At 44.2% G+C, this 21,170-nt stretch overlaps 1 protein-coding gene across 1 annotated transcript; it reads right to left on the reverse strand.

Annotated features, from left to right (window-relative positions):
- Window positions 1-1,161: 1,161 nt before the first annotated feature.
- Window positions 1,162-19,391, reverse strand: LOC122872158 (A disintegrin and metalloproteinase with thrombospondin motifs 5). The gene is made up of 8 exons (XM_044188008.1): window positions 16,585-19,391; window positions 9,078-9,210; window positions 8,626-8,793; window positions 7,767-8,050; window positions 6,322-6,505; window positions 6,045-6,220; window positions 5,791-5,966; window positions 1,162-5,427 (listed from the first exon to the last, which is right to left on the reverse strand). Exons 1-8 carry the CDS (start codon window positions 17,686-17,688, stop codon window positions 4,734-4,736), a joined length of 2,919 nt encoding a protein of 972 aa, XP_044043943.1. The 5' UTR covers window positions 17,689-19,391; the 3' UTR covers window positions 1,162-4,733.
- Window positions 19,392-21,170: the final 1,779 nt, after the last annotated feature.

A 21,170-nucleotide genomic window follows, 5' to 3' on the forward strand; every position in this document is an offset into this window, starting at 1 on the left:
TTTAACTGAGGCTTCAGGTTGGAATTGGAGGAAGTTTCTTTTCCAATCTGAACCTCAGATAAGTGCCATCCTGACATGAAACTAAACTAACAGAGAAATTGCAATTTAAACATTTTGTGATAGAATATTTATCATAAATGTTAAAGTAACAATCAATGTGGTGTCAATAAAGGATGTTAGTGTATTTGAAATAGTGTAGAAGGCATGCTTCTGTGTCTAGTAAAGTCTTTATATATCTTCTGGCCAGTGGTGGAAAGTAACTAGTACATTTACTCAAGTACTGTACTTTATTCTTCTACTTCGCTACATTTCAGAGGGAAACATTGTACTTCTTACTCCACTACATTTATCTGACAGCTATAGTTACTTTATAGATTAATATTTTACATCCAAATAATACGATCAGCTTTTAAAATATGTTGCATCTTTATAGATTGACCTGCCCAACAATATATAAGGTTGTTCAAATGAAAAAAAAAACACCTCCATTAGCTACAACATTAAAATGCTGCTTACATGTTGTATCATCAATAATAACAATCGCATAATATATATATATATTACTTTTAAAGGGGTCAGTGTGCATAATGTGTACTTTTGATACTTTAAATATATTTTGCTGGTAAGTACTTTTACTTAAGTAAAATGTTTTTTTACTATCTACGTATTTTTACTTTTACTTGAGTAAAATTAAAAGTACTTCTGCCACCACTGCTTCTGGAAAAAGCCCACAGACTGACAATGGTCCTTCTGTCATAACTTAGTGTTTGTGTAGATATCTGCAGCAGTGGTTCTTCAAAGATGTGGGCATATCACATAGACACAGATTATCTGTACATGCAAAACATCTTTATATCTGTATCTCTCTAGTCAATACTTAGCGGTTTCATTTTAGGCAATAGGAGCAGTTTTAGCTTGATGACGTCCTCTTTAATCTTCAATATGCTGAATTCATTGACATTTTTCTGTTCCTGTTTTCTCTTCTCTGCTGTTGCATTTATATGATTATAGACCTAATAAAGTTAATCTCATCTTCCTTTGTCAACGTCAACTTTGCCGTGTGTGATGATAGTGGCTGGTTTGCAACAGTTAAAACACATGTAAGATTAAATATTAATGTATTGATGCCATGACAAAATTAACAACACAGACACAAAGATATTTAAATATATAGATTTTATGTACATATATTCATGTGGATGACTAGAAAAGAAACACTATATTCTTACAAAGGAATGATTCTGCACAGTCATATTCCTAAATTAAATAGTAATTTGATACAAAATTACTATAATAAATAAAACTCATCTTGTTGTGTTTTTATTCACACATACCAGTTGTACAAACAATAAATTACAAGTTCAGTGCTGTGTTTCTGTCGTTCAGCGAGAGGGGTTTCCCCACTGGAAGAGTGAGAGTAGTTTGTGTGTGTGTGTGTATGTATGGAGTGTGTATGAGGGTTTCTGAAATACTCAAATACTCTGTAAATGATGGATTGTTTCAATGGTGTGTGTCTGTACGTGTACATTTCTGTGTAAATATGTTTGAATACTAACGCATATATGAAAGATCTATTCATTGTATTAAATGTCTACATTGTGTAAATAAATCTGAATGTGTGAGGGAGGAAGAGAGAATATTAATGTGAGTGGTATGTTGACCTGGGTCTTGTAGTATCTGAAAATGTTTCTCGTGGTTTGTTTTCTCCTGCACAGGTGCCAGATGGGTGGGGTTTGCCACACAGGAAAATTTAAAAGGTGCCAGAAATTTGAACACAATTACAGGAAGGTATTTTAAAAGTCCATTAGGTGTGTAATCAACAGTACTTTGTAATGCTGGGGCATGATTACCATTCAGGAGAGTTGAGGTAATGTTCTCAGTACATTTTCATTCGTTTCACACAAAGATATTTGGTGGAAGATTTTAAAAGGTGAGTTCACCTAAATTACAAAAAAGCTCACTTAAACCTAGTGGTATCTAGTGATGCAGATAGTTTTGTTTTTTTCACTTAAAGGAATATTTTTATTCACTTTCTTGAGTTAGATGTGAAGATTAATACCACACTCATATCTGTCCGTTCAATATGAAGCTAGAGGCAGCAGCCCGTTAGCTTAGCATTAAGACTGGAAACAGTGGCAAATTGTAGTTTTTACACTTAGATTTTCGTACGGATTAAACAAACAAGATATGATGTGTTAATTAGTGAACTGAAGAGGTGTTGGTACATGTATTTTTAAACTTTGGACAGAGGAAGGCTGGCTGTTTGCCCGTGGTTCCAGTGTTTATGCTAAGCTATGCTAACCATTTCCTGGCTCTTGCTTCATATTTAAAAGGACAGACATGAGAGTGGTATCAGTCTTCTCATCTATTTCTTGGCAAGAAACTAACAAGTGTATTTCCCAAAATATCAAACTATTTCTTTAAATCAACCACAACACAACTTTCCAGAATCAGTCTCTCCCAGTAGACGTGGGGACTATTTCTTCAGTAGAAAGTAGTTCCAAAGACATTGTTGACAGTGAGGTGTGTGGATTGTCTGGAGTAACCGAGGCATTGTTTCTGGAGTTACACATTTCTGCTGTGACCACCACAAATGAAATTCCATTCATCTGCTGGGGTGGAGGCACCAGATGGATATCTCAAAATTTGGGCAAAACCAAGCCTATCTGCATGGCTAGATTCCACTAGAGGTAAGTGGGAAATTCATCCATTCTGTAGCACTATCTACATTGTTGTAATGTGGCAAATACCACCCATCAGGGTTGGAAACAGGTTAAAACAATCATTTGCAAATACAGGATGCAAAGTAGTAAAATAGAGAGTCATGACAAGAAAAAAAGAAGAAGAAACAGTTGAATTGCAAAAGGACATTAATGACTGCATTAGTATCTCTCTTGCTGTCGTTGCGAGTATCCAGGGCACACATTGTCATATTAGCATTGCTTCCTAAACAGATAAACAGACAAACAAACAGATAATGACCGCCACAAAAAAATATGAGGACCATAAACCTCCCAGTACCAGTATATTGAATGATACAAATGGAACTGAGAGTGAAGAAGCTTCAAGACACAGTAGAGGACAAAAACATGTCCACGGTACGTACTGCATGTGCTTAAAACACAGGCCTGGGTACATGAATGTGCTAGCACATGACATGCACACAAAGACACACAAACATTACACAAACACACATCAAAAATCCAGAATTGCCCCAAACCATTGAGTCATCATTAATCTCCATAAATGTTAAGGAGTGTCATGGTTACTTTGCCCCTTTATCGATTTAACTCTTGTAAAGTTCATCCTCTGAAGGCCACTGTATGCTCCCTTTCCATCCCATCAAACCATGCTGCTGTTTCTACACTGTACAGGTGATCAGTTTCAGTACAATTGATACTTAACAGTTCAAGTCTAGAATGACTGATTTGTTTCCCAGCTATGTACTATATTACTCTGCTGTTTAGATGGAATGCACCATCCGTTCACCAATGTCTGGGTTTACCCGCTCATTGTTGGTCGTGAAGTCACCCTCCCGTGCATCCTCATTTGGAAATTGTATTCATAAGCTTACGCTTGCTTTTGGATGCTCTCGACACAATGGTCATCACTATGGGAAGTAGTTTATGTTCAGTCCTCCCCTCTCCTTGTGCTCCTTTCTGGTTTTCAGCTGGACAGATCAGTAAAATAAAGACACAGAAACTTATAGTCGGGGTATATTTTTAGCCCTGATCCAGGACTGTCAATCGTATCGCCATCTCCTGTAACTCGTACAGTTCGTCACAGGAAGAATATTGGTATGCAATTAGAAGATAAGGAGACCACCATTTTATTAATACTGCTGTAATATACCTTTTGACCATCAGTAGCACCACTGACAGCACTGCTGCCGAGACACACTCAAGTTGTTTCATTAAAAAGACATCAGTGTAATCTTTGACTTTACATGGTTTGAATTGTTTTTAATAGAAGGGACCTTTCTTGTTCTGAGTAAATCATGCTTTTTCTTCACGAAGATAGCCTACCATCTAGTGAGTTCTTCTTGTAACAAATTTTATGAGCCGCTCAGTGAGCGAAGTGTCCAAATTACAGGAGATGGCAATCCAGGACTGTTGAACGTAGTATGACGGTCGTGGGACAGGGCTACAATAAGGGCAGAAATGACGACAAGGTTGAGTAAGGAGTGCTTCCCATCGCTGGGGCTCTTGTCTCGGACACACTCATGACAAAAGACAAAGGGGTGCGACTTCCAAATCCCCACAGTGATTAGAACACATGGAATAGCATAAAAAAAAAAAAAAAACACGACACGCATGCCATTACAGGGCAAAACACACTAAGCCTCCAGGGTTTGGAGACTGAAGTAAAGACAATCAGTTACTGTCTATGTGGAAATTACATGCAATTTAAGTCCTTAGCTATGCCAGGGCCATACTTGTCACTATCATACGAAAACTATCCTCCGTCCTACTTCTGCTCTGCATAGCTACTGTAATTCCAGGACATTCCTCTGGCATATAGTACATCCATGCCAATCTGTCTCTGAGTCTCTGTGTATCTGGTCCAGGCACTTTCAGCCAACATTCACAGTCCTGTTTAAGGTTCTATGACTTAAATTCATTGGTCCATAATCCTACATCCAGCACTTGAGACCTTTATCAGATGTGTACATATTAAACTTCTTCCTACGAATTGTTTCTTGTCTTACAAATAATTTTTCCTCTCCTGCCTCCTCAACATTTCTTCACCAGACATTGTTTGAAAGCGGAGGGGCGGGAACCTAGCGTGCAGCCCTTGGACAGTTTCCCGTCCCGGTCTTTACACTGTACTGTCCGGCTCTGCCAACCAGTGTCACAAGTCCTGGAGCAGGTCATCCAGGGCCCGGTTACCCACTGGGGCCCTGGGGTTGGGGTGGAGGGACCTGGAGCTGTTGGTGGCCCTGGGACCAGGACAGGGGGAGCGGAAGAAGATGTAGTGGTGCTACTGGCGGTGGAGGTGGTTCTCGTCGTGGTTGAGACTGTTGTAGTGCTCTGCACAGGGGTCGACTTTGGGTTGGGGATGAGCGGAGCTGACGGCTTCTGTGGGGCTGTCCGGCGAGGCATGAAGAAGCTATAACGGACATCCAGAGGCTTTTTAGCGTCTGTCGCTAGAATCTGGATCACCAAGGCCTCTTGGAGGGCCCCGGGACCCATGCTGTGAAGCCACTCGTCCCTTTGGCTCCAGCCGCTGTAGTTGAGCACAGAACCGTTGAGTGGGATGATTGTCTCGGAGGTGGAGATCATGAACTTGCCGTTTAGGAGGTACTCGCCGTTTGGCCGTCGGAGAGCCAGGTAGGCGGTGTAGTGGGTCTGGTCCTTGGCCTTGTGCTGACGAACCTTGATGTGGGTGGAGCCTGCAGGGATCTTCACCACATCAGTGTAGCCCTTACTGTTTGGAAGGAGAGAAAGTGTAGAAGAGAGGTCACATTAGTATGTAATACTGTGTATTCTTTGTCACCGCTGACTTTGCTATCGTCATGTTTATCAAAATAGAAGCCAATATTAACACTACTACAACCGATTCAGCTAAATAAATGGGACTTATAAACTGTTTGTTTGGATATGCGGTCACTTGTTAGCAAACTGTAGCAAATGTCGCTAGTTAGCAACACTCCGTTAGCGACACTCCGTTAGCGAACACAAAATGGAGAAAACTTGCGAGCGGTGCTGAACAGATAATCATGACATCAAGACATTAATACATTTCTCAAAATTTTTCAATAAACTGAGACTCCCCTCTCTTTTCTCTTACCTCTTCTTGGTGAAGTTGCCCATAACGCGTATACATCCTGTGCTGTCGCCTCCACATATACCACACTTGTCAAACTGGAGCTTGGAGCCAATGATGTCGTCACAGCCTGTCCGTACACATTTCCCTTTCACACACACCGAGCTGCTGTAAGGACGACACTCTGTCCCGTCTACCACCTGAAGACAAACAGTTAATGTCATCTCCCACATTTGTTTTTATTAAATACACTGCACCCTTTTTTGTTACTAACTCACCCTCTGAGAGAACACCACATAGTATCCTGTTCCTTTTGCTCTACAGGTCAACTTGCACACATCTTTAGGGAGGACTCCTGCGTACTTGGGCACCCACTCAACAAAGGTCTTCACCCCTTTAGGATCTGTCTGGGGACCGTTGCGCACCTCACATTGCTCCTGCCGGAAACTCTTATCTGGAGAAAAGTTCCATTAAAACAGGTTAAAAATGAAGGACTGTATATTTTGTATGATAAATAAACATTAGCTTGTACTATTATCAGGCTGTCACACTCACTTGATGCAGGACATGGTGAGACGTTGCAGGACCGATAGATGGCTCTCTTCCCTGTGCAGTAGCGTCCGTTGTTTCGTGGTGGCGGGTTGTTGCACAGACGCTGGGCGAACTGCACCCCGCCTCCGCAAGTTCTGGAGCACGCACCCCAAGGACCCCAGGAACTCCAGCTGCCGTGATTGGACGCCTGGGAGAGAGAGAAGAGGAGTGAAGAGGATAAGAGAGGAGAGGAGAGGAGAGGGAAGATGAAAGAGGAAATAAGAGTTGGGGGAAATGACAGCAAAGGGGAGATCAAAGAGTAGAGAGGGATGAACATAAAAGAAAGATAAATAAAGATGAGATGAGAGAGGACAATTAGTGCTTGGAAGTCAGAGTGGTTGCTGGCCAAGCCACGTGTCACAGGGAAAGCCCTTTGGAGAGAGATTTGTGATGTGATTTGAAAATGTGGCATGCATTGTGGTTAAGACAGCATGACTGAATCTGTGGTGTAACAGCTCACATGCTTCTCCTGACGAGCAGCCTGAATGAAATTCTTAAGGTAATGTACTTATTTTTGTGTTTTTCCAACCAGTGTTAGTCATCAGTGATAAAAAAAAGACTGGATAAGTAGCATTTAACATTTTATGAGACAAAGTTGATTTTATAACCCTGAAGTTCTGCAAAACTTCTTTGGAAACAGCTTTTCCATTTAGTTCCACTGCTGAGTCTTTATAGTACTTGAACCGCTACTTTCCACAGTAAAAGCTACTTAATCTGCAATCAAACTACAAGAAATATATAGAGGTTAAAAGATTCTGAAAATGGAGGGGCTTAATGTTGCTGTGGTCGTCATACGAGGCAGTGAAAATGAATCGTGTCAGAACTTGGGCTGGATCCACACATACAGTTGTCTGCCAAGGATCGAGTCAAATGTCATGTGACAAATAAACACAAAGAAAATACTCTTTCCCTCTTTCCCATTCTTTTTGACTTTCACTCTCTTTCCCTCCCTGACACACACACACACAGTGCAGAGAGCCTGCCAAGAGCAGATTTGGTCCTTTAACTCATTAAGGCCAAATTCAATTTAGATCTGTTTAAGTAAGGCCAAGAGAACAAATAGCACAGATTAGCAGTGGCATAAACAAAGTGGACCACACAGTGAAGTCACATAAAGAATCTGTGACATTTTTTTCATTTCAAGTGTCTCAGTCTCCCTTTCTACTTAATCTTTTTCTTTCTTAATAGCTGCCCTGTATACTGTATGTTACGTTTATTCCTATTTATCTTTGTCTCCCACAGATAAGTTTGTACAATGTGGAAATGAGTGCTTAAAATATCAGTTTTTGAACTATAAAAAGGAGTCTATTTTTGATTTTAGTCCTTTTTGTCTCTCTCGACAAACAGCTTCTATCTCCATGTCCTTTTTCAATTCTCCCTCATGTTCTGATACCATCCATCCGTCTTACCGAGTAGTGTCTCTTGCGGGTCTTGTCCACACACTTTCCCTGCAGGCAGATGCGTCCCTTTCCGCAGGGCGTTCCTTCCACGGCCGGCAGCTTCTTGGTCAGACACACCATCTGTCCCTGGCGAATCACGGCACACCACAGCCGAGAACATACATCCATGCCCGGGCAGACCGTGTACTCGGGGCCGAAAGCCAGGCGACACTGGCGGACGGCGTCATAGCTCTGCCCTGGGAGCTCCTCGGGGCCCAACAGGGGCTGGCGAGGAGAGTCTAGGAGACACTCAGCTGTGGCAGCAAAGAAGGAGGAGGGATTTATTTAAAAGGCTCTGCAATCTGCATACTCTTGCTTGGTGACTGGTGTATGAAAATCTATTTGTCAAATGAGACCTGTATGACCTATCACTCACTGCTGGAGCAGCAGCAGATACTGTCAAGCTTGAAACGATGCTGTTGCTATATGAATTATGCCAAAAACAAGTGTATCAAATGTCAATTGACAATGCTTTATGGGCAACATGAATGGAACTACTTGATGAAACGGGAACGCAAAGTCTTGATTTCCTGCCAGAGATTTGTCTTTGGCTGCAATCTTTAAGAAGTTAATACGATTGTAAATAACTCTCTATTAAAACAGATTACAGATCTGTTTGGTAGTAAACAGCTCTCAGTAATAGGTACTGTGGGAGAAAATCTATCACAAGTCAAATTCACATGGATGCAATTTAAAGATGGAGAAAATAAAACTCCTACTGGCTGGGAAAAGTTTTCTATTAAAAGAACTACAGATGTTTGCTGAACCACAAGCATGGACCTTTTCTTTCCCCATGCCTTTATTGTTCTGCATTTTCTCCCACACTCACCGTTGCCATCGTCAAAGAAGTCAGTGATGGTGGCCGAGGTGCAGCGGCTCCAGGGTTTGGAGGCGTCTATGGAGGTGAGGATGGAGGACATGAGCCGCTTGTCGCTGTTCACCCCGAAACGCTCCTCGCAGAACTTGGAGTCGTCATGGGACAAGCCAAGCAAGTGACCTGGGGCACAGGGAGAAAGGACACTTTTACTGGAAGGCTGTGGTTACACGCTGTACAGAATTTGAGCTGATGGAAGAGAGAGAAATGATGAGACTTGTCATGGGTATGCACACGCAGCAAGAATGAGAAAAGAAAACATTCCGGGCGCTGAGGTATCAGGTGTATGATATCAGACAATACTTGCGTGATGTTAATCAACAAGAAACAAGTGCTGACAGATGTGCATGCCCTGGCGTGTTCATATCTTTCTTTGCGTGCTGGTGTGTGTGTGTATCCATGCCTACCTATCTCATGCGCGACAGTAAACGCAGCATGAAGCCCGTCATCCTCGATGACAGCGCAGCTTCTCTCCGGAGAGCAGACGGTGCCCACATCCGCCATGCCCAGGGTGTCGCAGGAGTGGTGGCCACAGAGGTCCTGGACAAAGGAAATACTGTTAGTTTAAATTAGTACTTCATCAAAAAAAGTGGGGAAAACCTGTTTATTTCAACAGATTTCTTTTAAAAAGTGACTTCACCCTGATACTTGTGGAACAATCAGCATTATTTCCATATTGCCCCCTCTCCGTTAAAAATGCAATGTAAACATGTAGAATTATTCCAAGATTTTCAGACTTAACGCCAAAATTAACCAAAGCTCATTTTACTGAAAGCATATCAACAAAAACTCAAGACAATGTTGATCATCGTCTTGAAAAAGGATGGAGATTTGGCCTGCTATGTCCTAATGAAAGATTAAATGAGCTATCTCCTTTTCCTCAGGCATTGGGGAAATGTATTACTAGACCTTGCAGCTATCATGCGCCATTCTTGTTCAGCTTGCTACATTCTTTTTTTTTACTGCCCTCTAGGCCCATCGCATGGCTCAGATCCCATTCTATTTAAAAGCAATGTGTTTCAAATACTTCCTTGAAGATATTGCCATTTTTTTCAGCGGTTCCAGTTATTTAATAGAGTGCAAAGACCGGTCCACTGTCATTGTCAAGAGCTAGACTTTAGCTCTGTTTGTTCTAGTCCTCCTTCTTCTGCATCTTTTAAATCACTGCCATTGGGTGGTGATGCAGTTGAAGCTGAGTTTCAACTTGCTATACAAATTTTGTAAACATACTGAAAAGATCTATAAGATAGTGAAGTAGCGTCAGATTTCAGCCATTGTGACAACATAAAATTCAAGGCGTCTTGTTATTCTTATTGCTTTTGTTCTCTCAATCAAAACCTCTGCCCCTTAAAAGAGCACTCCTGCAATACTAAATTGCAGGAGTGCTCTTTTCCTGGGTTCCATAAGGTTGAAAGGCTTGTGAGAGAATCGAAAAATTGGTGTAGTGTCCCTTTAATTTTTCTTCCACTGCTTTTAATACCCGCTTCCTTCCTCTGATTCCACCACCTCTCTGTCTGCCTCGTGGGGTGCCAGAGCACATAGTATTGATCTTTGCTTTGATTCCCACACATGTCCATGCAGATGAGGCCTCAGGCTGCACTGCTTGGCCCTGCTGAGTGCAGAGATCAATCAGGTAATCATTCTGTCACGTCAAAGTGCACACGCCTGCACATGGACCTGTGTGCATGTGCGTACACACTCGCAATGCAGCAGAGAAACATGCTTAGAATATACATAGACGTATGGAGACAAACATCCATGCTTGTGCACAGGAGAACATCCAAAAAAATAAAAAAACACACACACACACACACACGTCCCATGGAGAGGATGAATCGTCATGTTAAGCGATGCTGACAGGCCTGCTGGGTTGTGTGTGAGAGGCTCGTTGGGGAGGGTGTTTACCCGTTCCGGGCAGATCGGTTTGGAACAAAATGCCTTGTGTTCTGCGCTCACACACATGACTGACTGGGTGGGACAACCTCACACACACTCATACACACACATGCAAGCACACTCAGATGCACATAGCTATAAGAACGTATGGTACACTCACAAGCAAATACACACAAATACACACACACTCCTAAAGAGAACAGGAAGCCTGCTTTTGCCAATTGATTGCTGGATACACAAGAAGCAAACAAAGGGCAAGTAAAACACTCACTGCATGGATGCTTCTTAGAGCCAAACTGTGCAGACGTTTATCTTCACAAGCTGTAAAGCTATGGAGGGAAGCCTGTTTGTTTTATATCAGTCAGTGAGAATGTATAGAGAAGTTTGTCTTCATATTTTGTCTGTTTTGTCTTTTCCCGTTTCCCACACTCTTTTACCCTTCCATTTCATTTATTTATTCATTCACTCCCTCCCAGGCTCCTGAACTAGACCTGTTTTTGTTTCGATCTTTCTTGTACACACAGTGTAACAGGAAACATGTGGGTGAAAAGCAGAAATATGGGAATCTCTCATTGGAAATTAATGGTGATATGTGAAAAACACCTTAAATTACCCCAAAACTACGTATTATTTACTTCTTCCCGCCGCCAAGTCTCTTCTCAACTTTGTTTTCATCCAAAGGCCTGTCACACAAGCATAAAAAAGAGGGTGGGAAAGAGAAATAAGTTCAGGAATCAGACGCTGGATGGATGGAGGGATGGGGGATGCAGGAAATTAAAGAGAAGAACTGAGAGAACAAGGACTTACAGAAATATTGGCAGAAATAACAGGAGAACAGGTGGCAAGCTGGTTGTGAAGGTCAGGAGACGATCAGAGCTGTTATGTGTGTGTGTGTGTGTTACAAGACCACTTGCAATCTAAGCCAGGGCTCGAGTTAAACAAACAGCCAGCCAGACCCAGACACACACACACACTAAAATCCCTCTTGCAGAGTGAGTTTAACTCACCATGTGATGAAAACACACTGCAGGCTGATTTCAACAAACCTGCTAATCAAAAGCAACACAAAACAGCTTTCCCTCATTGACTGGACAGGTCACTAATGATTGGTCACCAGTGATTGACAGATTGTCAAATTCATTTTCATGCTACTTTATACTTATACTCTTATATTTCAGTGGAAAATATTGTATTTTCTAGCTGCAGATCTCTAGAGATGCCAGTGTTGATTGTCAACAGCTATTGGACAGATTGAACCCACCCCAAAGGATTCAAACCCACGCCGCTGCGATGTTACACATTTTAAAAGGAGAAATGAAATCACTTACTAATAAAATAAAAGTATGACTGTTATTTTTCTTTGCATGGAGACACGAACCAGCCTAAGGTCAGTGCTTAAAGGAAATTTCAGGCCATGATTGCAAACACGAGTTCAGTTTAAAGTCACCGAAGCATCACAGTGTGAAGAGGCCCATGTGATGTTACCGGGCAGACTGAACTCTCTGGTCAATGTATGTCGACAAACCGGGGGCTGGGGTCCGAGGGTTTGGGATCCAAGAGCTGTCTGCGGGTTGTCAACATATGCCAGTCGAAATATAGCACATGTGAAATATCAAGAACAGTTAAAACAAATAGAGGGGCTGGCTATGACGGGGGCGAGGGCTGGGAAATGTACACTGTAATGTACAGACACACACATAAAGACATGGAGGAGGAGAGGAGGAAGAGGAGTGCATGGGACAGGGAGGAGTCCAAACTATACACATGTGCACATTCCCACATTCACTGTAAGAGGCTAAATGACATAACTGTGTTTAACACACGTGTGGAGGAAATGGATTGTGTATAGGTGCATGCTGTGTCTACATCAGTGTGTGTCTTACATCAATCATCATTGCATAAGGGCCTTCTCTGTGTTTCTGCAAACTATTGCATAATAATAGTATAATATAGAATTGTTTAGGCTCATAGTAGTGGTATACAATTCATGGCTTTGAACAGTTTGTTATATGTAATTTTGCAGGGACGTTCTATTTTCACCTTGGGATCAAAATAATCTCAACTCAAGGTCCACTTACTAGTTTTTTTCTGAGCTGTCAACTGCATTTCACAGTCTTCATCAGCAAATGGAAGTGGCTCAGGTCTCATCATGTGACCCAAGTGTGGTGATCTAAGACTTTCTGGTATTTGGGCTGATGGTTTAATTCAAAATGAAAACCTCAGTACTGGTGAACAAAGACTTCTTGACCCTCCCTGATAAAATAACCCACTCTTACCCCACGAGTGTGTTTGTATTCCAGACTGATAACCCATATTTTTAAGAAGATCTCACTTTATTTCCAATGAAGGATATTTCATCTTCTTTGCTCCTTTGCTTTTTTATTTTCTGGCTATGATACGACCACTTCTACTACAATACTGTATGTGTAATATTAAGTCTAATCTTAATCACTCATTTCTTATTCAGCTAAATGCCTAAAATATAAAGGCAAAATGTAAAAAATAACAAAATAAAAGTACTATATTTCACATGTATTATTACAAATCTGACAGTGGCCTGACCTCAACCCAGGTTGAAAAGGTCAGCACACTGGCATCACAAGTGCCTGCTAGCAATGTCTATCCAGATATTTGAGCTACTGCTGCAAGAAGCAAAGGAAAAAAAAAAAAAAATCAAATAGCAGCATGAACACTCATGTATGTCAATATCTCGACAGCTCTACAGTTCCTCTCTGGCCGCCTTACAGTAGGGCTTTGTCTACTGTCCAAGCTCACAACAAGCGAGCACAGCCATGCATAACATTAATGTTCCCATATACACGAATACACACTCGGATCAGTCCCGGGTCCCCTCAGTGTGCCCCGTTGTTTTGTTCTGGTACTGGTATGTGTGGAACTGGGTGACACCGCCACACGGGTCAACTCACTGCGGGTACGGGGTGTTGGAGTAATTGGACTTGACCACAAAGAGATGAGTTCCCTCCAGCCATGTGGACTCCTGCTGCCCCCCTCCCATCTGGGAACAATGGACTGGTCTGACTTCACAGTCACAAAGTCTTCAATGAGCTTCAGTTCTAGTTCACGATCTACTTCACAGTCCAAATACACTCATGAAAAAGGTTATTTCTTTTCATGCATAAACTACTATTTGGTTACTTGACACCTCTGACATTCAGTACAATGGAATACTAGGCAGACCATTTCCTATTACACATCTGAACTGAATCTACAGCACATCCATGTTTGTCTTCCCCTGTTAAGTTTCCATTGGGGTTACAGCCACAGTTTTTTCCTGAGAAAATAGTTAACCATGTCTCATATATCCAGCTGTTTTTTCTTTTTTTCTTCTATTTCAACCCAAAATGCGGCAAGGTATGAGGTAACTGAGCCAAATAAAGTTATTTCCTGACTGGCATTCTGTCAGTGGAAACTCTAATGGCTCTGCTCTGTTTGTAAAATGACAACTTTTTGTGCAGCTCTTGACATTATATGGGGGATCTTTTCTGACAGCCACTCTTGCAAAATGATTAATGGCAAAATGAAAAGTGTGGTTCTTGTAAAGAATAGAGCAAAACAACAATTTTTTCAACATGTCAGCATCTTCACATTCCACATTTTCCTTTGTAGCACCTTAGCTGCAGTATGAGTGGATACATGCAAAGGACTCTCACAAGAATGTGGCTTTTTAAATTTGACTTTCACTCAATCACTCAGAGTTGGTCTGTTTTCCTGCAGTGTTTAGATGTAAACAAACCTCGGCCCTGCTTGTCTGATAAACAAGGTAAAGTAACAGTAATTTAAGCACTCAGCCCAAACCCAGAATCCTGAAAGTGGCCTTTAATAGCCAAAGAGTTCAAAGGTCAAAGTTAAAGTAAGGCGGTGGCTGCTTTCTTTGTCAAGTCATGCATTAGCTATGTGCTTATTCTGCACACTGATGTCAATACAGTTGGGCTCATTTGTCCTGCAGTAATGCAACAGATAGGGATCAGGAACCCACCTCATAATGTTTCTCAGAGGTCTGTACTGTGTTACAGGGGCCATAGTAGATCATTATACGCTCTGTGTAGCTACAACAGAGTGGGATCACCTGCTTCTTCTGCTGACAGGTAACATCTACAGTATGACCTCCATGTTCAATAGTGAAGGTGAGATGTGTGTGAATGATGGTCAGGAGGCAGATCTATGAATAATGCAAGTGCTGCGACAGGTGAGACGCATATTAAGTGCTGACTGGCCTTTTATTAACACCTGTTATGATGGAGGTTCCTCCCTGATCACAGCAGCATATCATAGTCTGCAAAACATCGGCTAAACTTGTATTTCTTCATCTTAAGGCCAACATATATCCATGTTCCATCCATTAATGAACACAGATGGTTAACCTGCTCATTTTTACACTGTTTAATTAGTCTGGGTTTCAATAGAGTTGTATCTTCTTGTGTCAGTTTCAGAGGCTTTTCTCCTCTGAAAAGAATGAAAATCACGTGAAGGTTTTGTTATGAAAAGGGTCTAATATAATGATATCAATAAAAGTATGAGAAACTGTCTGAAACTGTGTAAGTCCTAACATCGACTGCTTGGAGATGAAAAGGCATTTGAAGTCAATGGAAAGATACTGAGAGTGAATGGGTTTTGCCAGGATCAAAGCCAAAGTAGAATACAGAAAAATCCACAGTCTATCGCCTGTCATGTTTCATTAGTTTCCTGTCCAATTTGACTTTCTGCCCTCTTGTCCTGGGGCTGCCTTAGAGGTATCCATGCCCGCCTGACCCTGCCAAACCCAACCACCGGAGGATGGCACCGTCTTCTGCCTGGGCTCTTTCAGTCTTGCCCGTGCAGGTGCAGTGGCAACATGGTTAGTAAGGAGCCACAAGGAGGTTGGCGCAGAGGAACTGTGCCACTTTGCCAGCTTGCTGACCTCAGGTATGCAATAACGGCTGCCTTGCCAATGCATGACGGCACCAACTTGCAGCCGATGCCAGAAGATCCGAGGTAATACCCCTGATGCTTGCTTTTTCCACCTCTAGGCCATGACAAGACCCTGCATGAGCTGAACACACCGCAATCCAAGGCGAGCTTTCTGACATGTTAACTGGAGCTGACCACCATGAAGCCACACCCGGAGAGGTGAAAACGCATGTAGATCTGCTGCTGCTGCCTTGCGGCTTTCGACTAGGCAGGGAGGGAAGGAGGAGGAAGAAGGAGGAGAGAGAAAGAAAGGGATGGTGAAAGAAGGGATAAATGAGTGTGGTCTCAGTAAACCTATGGCTTCTCAAAGGGTGGATGTGTTTGTTTTCCTGACAGCTCCCAGCCCCAGCTGAAAGACACTGGAAGAGTTACTTGGAAAAAATGTGCAGACTGGAGTGATGAGAGAGAGAGGAATTTCAAGGCTGGGATGGCTACCTAATTAACTGCAGCTTCAAGGGAGTTTTAGGGATATTTCTGCAATGCACCCAGCAGCTGATTTCAAACCTCCTACCCTGGGAAGAATTTGCGTGCACGGCCGCGGGCACGCGCTCCAGATCACACAGACTCCGAGGCTTTTGGGCTGTCAGGGGACTGGGAGGGGGAAGCTGGAGACAGAAGAGCCTGCCTAGAAAAACACCAGGCGCAGGAAATACAGTTTTCATGACTGTTTCACAGACGCTGCGCTGCATTACGCACGAAAGATTCAGCAAAAAGAAGAGGAGAGAGAAACAGAAGGAGAAAGAAAACTTATACAAAAGGGGTGGATATAACCAGGGACATGTGGGAAGCAGGTTGTGCAGTATTCACTTCTGCCTTGGGCTACTGTGAATAAAATGGGTATCAAATGGGTAAAAATTAGCCTACTACGCCAAGTGCTTAGCTACAGTCAACCAGCTGTCACCGCGTGCACAGTTAAAATAAAAACAAACCGTGGCGTCACTCCGCTGCCTTGGCATCACAGCGGGGGACGGAAGGACAGGCGGACCCGGATGAGCATGCCAAGTGAGAGCAGCGGACAGGTGGAGGTGAGGAAAGCGAGAGTTTGTTTACCTGCCTGGTGAAGAGGATGGCGGCGTCGTGGTGGTGCTGGTGGTCGTCGTCCAGCGGGTTTTGTTGGTTCTGCCACTTACAGAAGCTCTTCAGCGTCGCCGCCGCGTTCTTGGACACCTCGAGCCCCTTCTCCCTCTCAGTGACCGTGGTCACTTTCACCACCGACAGCCGGATGGGGTTCTCGATGCTGGCGTGCCCGTAGAGTTTGGAGGCGATGGATGCTAGTGTGAGCAGATAGTGGTTTAAGTCCTTGCCGTATTTCTTGGTCATGGTGTCGTCGGCCACCAGGAGCAGCTCCACGTGCCTGGCGCGAGAGACCGACCTCTTGTGCCGCGTGCCAGGCTCTGGAACAGGCGCTTCGGCGAGCCGGCTCCACCATCTCCGCCCGCGCGCGTCGTGGTCATCTGTTTTTTCCGCTGCGAGCCCCTCTTTGTCCCGTCTTCCCTTCCCGCGACCTCTGTGCCGGCGTTTCCCCGCCGCATCCCTGCGTCCTCTACGCCAGTCGCGCGTCCCGCAGCTCTCGCGCCCCTCGCGCATGGCCTCGAAGCTGAAACTCTCGCGCGTGAACACGTGGAGCGCGCTGTCAACGTCCTTGTCCTGCAGGGCGCGCACGTCGTGCTCGTGTCCCTTCGCCCTGATGATAGGCGTGATGGTGTAGCGCGCATGGTTCACGGCGAAGAAGCCCTCGAGACCCCCTCCACAGAGGTTGAAGACGGCCAGGGATTCCGGGTTGGAGTCCACTGTCCCGCGGTACACGCATTCCCGCTGCAAAGGCGCAGGGCTCTCCCCCATCATAGCGAGCACATACTGGGGGCTGAAGTGATGCGACAGCACCGACTCGTCCCGCTCCATGTCCAGCTGAAACCGGCTCCCATCCAGGTACACCAGGTAGCCCACCTTCCCTCCTCCGTGGTAAATCCGGTCAATGGTCCGCACGACCCCGTCTGTCCTCCGGGCAGGTGTGAGAAGCGACCCGTTCGCAGGTGGAAGATAGAAACCCTGGAAAGAAGAAAGCCCGGCTCCCAGCTCCAACTCCACGACGCACAGCAACAGTAGCCGAAACCAGAGCATGCCCTCGGCCAGAGCACCAAGGAGCCGCACCATTGTTTATTCCAACCCGAAAAACAGGTATCCACTAATACAACCCTGGACTGGCCGAAGAGACAACTTTGAGTATTTGTTCCTCCAAAAAGCGCATCCTCCCGGTGTCCAAATCCCCCATGAAAAAACACACAGCAGTAACCAACAGACGAGCAAACAAAACCATTGAGGAAAAAACGGAAAAGAAAAAGAGCAGCAGAGAGGAACTGTGTGCAGGCTGATTTGCACTGAGCTGAACTTGGAGAACAAAAACACAAAGTTTGCTCTTAATAGGACCCGGAGAGAAAAAGTCCTGCCCCCTTTGCGCTCAATCACCACTCCTCCACCCCACCTCTTCTCTCTCTCTCCCTCTCCCTCTCTTCCTCAAATCAGAGTAAAGTCAAGTGCTGGAGGAGAGTAGAGGAGAGAAACCTAAACAATGCTGCCAGTGGAGTATTTCCCTCTGCTGAGGCAGAGGGAAGAGGAGCCTGTTATGCTTTGCAGGTCCATCAAAATCCCTTATGAACCATCTTGAGAGGCAGAGAAAAAGATCCTCACTGAAGTCATTTCTGGTTATGAATAAATCAAATAATCTACCTCATCAGTGTCAGTCACCTCTTGCGTTTTCATCAATTTCAGGATATAAACATCACTTGTAGCCAGCATAAAAAAACATCAGCAACACAAGTTTCTAAACAGCCACACACTGCCACTCCCAGGACCAACAGCATTTATCTAAAAAATGTACCCATTAAACACCAGCCTGTTATTTTTACACTTTTACCACTTTGACTCCTTTAATAATTGAAGGCTAAAAAGTCCAACAGGAATTGACTGGAGAGTTTTCAGCAAACTAGAGGGGAATAGATAATTTATGGCCATTCCCGAATAAGAGTTCTGGGAGTTCACCGTTCCCATGTGAGACATTTAATGGTGTGTTTGAGAGCAGGAGGAGGCGGAGGAAATCTTTGAGCATGCATATAGTGGGTGCTGTATTGCTGCACTTGGGTATGAGAAAGTAAAGAGAGAAAAAAAACAAAGAGTGTGAGTGTGCAGGTGTGTGACTGGGCCTGGAACTGCCCTGGGCGATGTCTTGATTATTTATTGTACCTTTAGGGAAGTGTGTGTGGTGGTGCCAGTGGGATGTGTGTGCTGAGAGGGCTTTAGCCATGCATACCTCACTGGAGCTGAAGTCACTGTGTCTCACACAAACACACTCAGAGGGCAGCCGACTAGAGAGTGGCTTTTCTTAAAAGTTCCAAGACACTGCTCATTTGCTGAGTCACCTAACAGCTATTACCTTTGCACACCACAGAGGGGGTTTCAGTGCGTGTGTGCATGCCAAGAGGGAGGCCTCTCTTTGTGGACGCAGAACTTGAGAACAGATATTACATTTCAACTTTGTCGCGTCAAACGGCGAAAGAGCCCAGGTCGGCTCTGCCTAAAAGCGGCGCACTAATCCAAAGCCCCTTCTACGTGACTGAGCGTTGTGGGTTAGTATGGCCTGGTGCATGCAGGGATGCAGCCAGGGAGTGGGTGTGAGAGTGAAAGCATGTGTGTGTGTGGGGGGGTGGATGGCGGAAGTGCTGCCAACAAACGGAACGTGGTGTGCTTGCCACCGTAAGCCTGGCCGCCCCCTGTCAAATCCCACCGTACGATCCACACACGAAACATCCCACACCAAAAGGATACACTCTGCATTCAAATAAGCCTCCGGAAAAATGTTGACAGTTCCTCAACAGAGCTGTGGCTCAGTCAACTGAAACCTGCAGCAGGTTTGGACTTAATACATTTAAATTTGACAACAAAAATGCATTTGATGTAGGGAAATCACATTTACAGAAGGTATAACTGAACAGTGAATCAATAATATATGAATAATCCACATAATTAGAACATTGTACAGACTTTGTGTTTGGTGTCAGGTCAAATTTTCCAAAGGGAGGCGGAGCTGCGTGGGGGTTGTGCTCATTACCTTAGTATTTCTAAAGTCTCTGCTACGGCCCTGCTGCCCAGTACTGAGCATGAAAACATTGTGCCCACAACTTCAAGATGGTGACCACTGCAGAGTATCGAGCTGAACAAATCGCCCAACTGTTATGCAATGCACCTCCCACCCCCACTACCCATCTCTTTTTCACTCTGTCCTCAAGTCTCGTCTCCACCACCCCCTGCCGCTGCCGCCTGCCTTTCCTTTACACCAAACTGTCAAGTGTATTACCTGCAGTAAAAAGGCGCCCATAAAGACAGAGCAAACCGGAGCTGTGTGTGTGAGAGAGAGGATGTTTGATCAGGACAGTGTGATGTCAACACAGACCATTGGTGCTTATGGATGAGTATGAGCGTGTTTGTGCTTCAGTTGGGAACAGAAATGGTTAAGTTAACATTAACGTTAGAGAAGAGAAAAACTGCTTTTCCTGCTATTGCATGGCCAGGATTCCAGTTATTTTGTCCCTGAAAGTATTGAGACATATGAATATATGAATGTTCAGTTTAAATGTACACAAAAAGGACTGTTAACACATGTGGTGAAATGTAGCTTTTGCAGCTGCAAACTAGTGGCAGTGAGCTGGAGCAAAAAATTCGGCAACTTTCCACAGGATCTTCATCTTTCAATGCTATACTGAAACGTGCGCGCGCGTGCACACAAACAACACACACACACACTCATGCTTTGGCTCATACCCCTACAATGTCCTCCTCTCCCTCCCTCTTCCTCTCTCCTCTTTGAATCTCACACACTCAGCCCATTGGATCATTTTTAATCCCTATCATCTAAAACCGACATGTATGCCAAAGCAACCATATGGACATAAACCGCCCCCGTTATCCACACATACACAATTACACAGTAACCCGGATCACACGTGCAAAGCAGGCTGCATACAGTATTGAGCATCACCAAAACAAGCTGTGTGTGTGTGAACCCGCGTGCCGAGCCACGTGTGTGGGACCTGCCCACTTCCTACGGTGGCTGGGAGGGGAGGGAATCCAATACAGATAATTGACAAGCCGAGCCTTTTACATAACCGCCAGGCTCCATCTAAGTGGTGGTGTCAGAATCCCCCGCGCTGAAACGCTCCCTCCCTCTTCAGTCTCCATGACTCCCTCTCCTCCTCTGCGCACACACACACACTCCATCCCTCTCTTCCATCTCTCCTTCTCTTCTATCCCTTCATGAATGTTAAACCAGTAATTCCTATCAGGATGAAAATGCTTCAGATGAAAGGAACAGCAATCACAACGCTTGTTTCTGTGACGGTTGAATGGCTGATGGAGTGGTGTATGCGCTCTCGCAACTACTTTCTCCTCCATCTCTCTTTTCTCGTCTACATTTCCCTTCGTTACCTCCGTAGAAGCCAGGTGTGTTCTTAGCATCTGTTACCATGGCGCTGAGGGAGAGAATGCAACATCTCCTCGGTTACAGCTAGCCTCGACCAAAGGTACACTCTGTACTGGCACGCGCACACACAAATGCGCACACACACCTTTTTTTGCAAGAAATG

Source organism: Siniperca chuatsi, linkage group LG24, assembly GCF_020085105.1.
Source record: "Siniperca chuatsi isolate FFG_IHB_CAS linkage group LG24, ASM2008510v1, whole genome shotgun sequence".
NCBI classification, from domain to species: Eukaryota; Metazoa; Chordata; class Actinopteri; order Centrarchiformes; family Sinipercidae; genus Siniperca; species Siniperca chuatsi.

Excerpts from the sequence above, each read along its gene's own strand:
- LOC122872158 (XM_044188008.1), bottom strand. The coding sequence starts at position 17,688 with ATGGTGCGGCTCCTTGGTGCTCTGGCCGAGGGCATGCTCTGGTTTCGG. Across the intron at positions 9,211-16,584 it reads CCATCCTCTTCACCAGGCAG|GACCTCTGTGGCCACCACTC; the intron begins GTAAACAAACTC and ends TCCTTTGTCCAG. Across the intron at positions 8,794-9,077 it reads TACTGTCGCGCATGAGATAG|GTCACTTGCTTGGCTTGTCC; the intron begins GTAGGCATGGAT and ends CCTGTGCCCCAG.